Source organism: Acanthisitta chloris, unplaced genomic scaffold (assembly GCF_000695815.1).
Source record: "Acanthisitta chloris isolate BGI_N310 unplaced genomic scaffold, ASM69581v1 scaffold21457, whole genome shotgun sequence".
NCBI lineage: Eukaryota > Metazoa > Chordata > Aves > Passeriformes > Acanthisittidae > Acanthisitta > Acanthisitta chloris.
The window spans coordinates 1,851-4,872 of record NW_008684551.1 but is presented as its reverse complement, the minus strand read 5'-3'; the positions used below and the strand labels follow the sequence as shown (position 1 = coordinate 4,872).

The 3,022-nt window shown below is 40.0% G+C and overlaps 1 protein-coding gene across 1 annotated transcript in view; it reads left to right on the top strand.

The window, feature by feature from the left end:
* The window catches only part of DEPDC7 (DEP domain containing 7), a gene marked incomplete at its 5' end in the record, with an annotated part of 6,585 nt that extends 4,012 nt beyond the window's left edge, over positions 1–2,573 (top strand). The window contains 5 exons of the mRNA XM_009079395.1: positions 172–386; positions 1,434–1,576; positions 1,757–1,882; positions 1,982–2,060; positions 2,239–2,573. Of these exons, the coding sequence (XP_009077643.1) occupies positions 172–386; positions 1,434–1,576; positions 1,757–1,882; positions 1,982–2,060; positions 2,239–2,453 (778 nt within the window). The remainder of the gene's footprint in view (positions 1–171; positions 387–1,433; positions 1,577–1,756; positions 1,883–1,981; positions 2,061–2,238) is intronic.
* Between the last annotated feature and the right edge of the window lie 449 nt (positions 2,574–3,022).

Sequence of the window (3,022 nt, the reverse complement as noted above, 5' to 3'; positions counted from 1 at the left end):
AGGGAAGGTGTCTCATGTGTGTGTGAATTTCTAATGTATTTAAGTACCTACACACGTAGTTTTCACTGGGATTGAGAAACCAGTCTACCTACTTTCTGTGCAAAGCAATGCAACCAGCTGTGCAAGGCATCTGTAAGTAATGCTACAAACCTAAACCACTCTGTCTTCTAGGACTGATGAATGGCTCTCAGCAGCAATAGATTGCTTGGAGTATCTTCCAGATCACATGGTGGTAGATATTAGCAGGAACTTGCCTGATCAGCCAGAGAAAGCAGATACATGGAAACTGCTGCTGTTTGAAAACATTGGTAGATACTACAGCCAGAAAAAGGAGCCACTGCTGAGCCATGCATCTGAAATTCATCTGGGAATTGCAGAACTCTTGGGTAAGTAATTAGAAGCTGTGTTCCAGTGCTTGTGTGGCATTCACTTACTGACTGGCTGTTTACCTCAGCAGCCAAGAGTAAAGGTTGAGCCTGCAAGTATGGGTTTGGTTTTTGAAACATTTCTAATCATAAAGACTGTGCTTTGAAACTTTGGTCCTGACCATGTGCAGTTCTGCAATCTTTGTTCAGGTCTGAGTGGAATGGCTGTGAAACTGGAGTGTTGTAATTTGGTAGTAGCTGGAAGCTAAATATGCATAGGAAATGAAATATAAATATGGTCTAATAGTAAACACTTAGGCCACAAGAGCTGAACTGAAAGCTGTGTAGGTGCTTTGTACCCCATTCACAGCCTTTGCCTTTCTTACACAGAAATGTGTTTCTTCAATTTTGTTTAGACATCATTTTAGAAAGCTTTTGGTGTTTCAGTCCTCAATTAAGTTCTCATCCCTGTTCTCCTTACTTTTCATACTTTTCTGCCTTGATTATTCTTCTTCTATGCTGGTGGGAATATTTTACATTCCTCCCCCCTATGTGGTGATAAAGGGAGGATATTAGTACAACCTATTGTAAGTGATTCACCCAATTAAACTGGCTGTTCTGCATAGTCAGGCCAATTAAAACTTAGCAAAGCTCTACAATGTGTTTTGCAATTAATTCATCAAACTAGCCCAGGTATCTTGGACATATTCCTCATTGTTTGGGAGATATTTATTTCTACAAGAAGAGGTCATTCATTTATTTATTTTTTTAGCAGAGTCATTTTTCTTGTTTCAGTGTTTCACATCCCATTCAAGATGGTTGAACTGTAACTGAACTTAATTACAAGTGAGCTTACTTTAAATACCAGATTGAAAGGCTCTGTGGGATGTTCTCAGACTGTCTGCAAACAGCTCTCATCCACCTGTGAGGAGTTTTTCTGAGAATGAATTGGGCTGTTTGACCAGTCCTGTTTAGAGAGATGAAGGTCTCCTCAGGGGCTAATTGAAGTGTTTTATTGTAACATTTATTTTCATGAACATGCCAATAGATACCCTTATCTCTCCCCAGTGAATGGGAAGATGGAGCAATCTTTAGAAGCTCTTCAGCTCTATTTGAAACTTCTGGACAGCCAAGTCAGGGAGGAGTTCAGAAGACTCCTGTATTTCATGGCTGTTGCAGCACATAATTCTGAGCTCAAACTACAGAAGGAGGTAAGTGTGTGTCCTTAACAACTGCTTTACACCTCCTGAAATCTAGAGATCACAGATGCTGGTTAGAAAACACTTGTAGCTTAAATATGTGACTGCAGGAAAAGCAATGACTCTAGACCATGCCCTTCTTAACAGGGGAGACTAATTCTCTTCTGGTCATTATTTCACTTTGTTCTTTAGAGTGACAACAGGATGGTTGTGAAAAGAACCTTCTCTAAAGCTATTATCAACAATAAAAACTTATCCAGAGGGAAAACTGACCTCCTGATACTGTTCCTTGTGGACAACCAGAGAGATGTTTTAAAGGTAAGAGCTAGAAAATGATCACAATCTGGTTATCTTGTATGCTTATGCAGAATTGCCTTTTCTAAGCTGCTGTTGCCTTGTCTTCTCTTTCCTCTCCAGATCCCAGGGGCACTGCATAAAATGGTCAGCAATAAGCTGCTGGCTTTGCAGAAAGGCCAAGATCCCAACAAGATAACAGGTAACAGTTCAAGCTGAGCTTTTTAATCTTGCCATGCACCCAAATGAGAAATAAATGATGCAGCCAGACTTGCTGTAACAATGTCTAATTTGACTCTGAAGGAGGATGGGCCTGTGGAATCTCCAGGGTTGGCTGAGTGTGGTGTTAACTGACTCAAATGTCTCGTGTGTCCTTTTAGGCTATACCTTCTGCCAAAAACTTGATGAAAGAGAGTATCGCTCCAACACAGAGAAGACCACAAAAGATGAGCTGTTCTCTCTGTTGAAAGCTATTGATGAAGATTCAAAGCTCTCTGACAAAGAGAGAAAGAGGCTGCTAGGTCAGTTTCATAGTAGTAATCCAAGTATTTTTATGCAGTATTTTGGAGACAGAGTTACTGATCTGTGTGTGTGACTTCAAATATAGATTCCTTTGTATACCCTGGCATTGAAAACACTAATATATTTGTAAATCTTTTTGTATTCATATATCTGTCTAATAAAATTATTTTGTGGAAATGAAGGGAATTTATGCAATTATTACCAAAGCTGACAGTACCCAAGTGTAGCCTGTGCTTACAGTTTAGCTCTGCTCATTCTTAGTTGCTGTAGCACCAAAATAATCCTTCCTTTTCCTCACCTAAAGCTGAGTCGATTGACTCCCTCCATATCAAAGTACCAGATACTGCTCCCTTTTGCCCCAGCACTGAATTTTATGCTGCACATTTTTTGTCTAATTTGCCTTGCATTATGTGACTCTGTCACATAGCATTGATCTGTGGCTTGCTGTGTAAGGGACAGAGCTGAATAACATCATCTGCTTGATATTCCACAGCTTTTCTTCAAGCTATACTGTGGGTGACAAATTACTGTGCTGTTTTAAGCTAAAATGGCACCACGTTGAGGAATACAGCTCCTGGGATGGTAAAGATATTCTGGATTTTTAAGTCAGTCTGGCTTGGATTGCCACAGGACATACTGTTT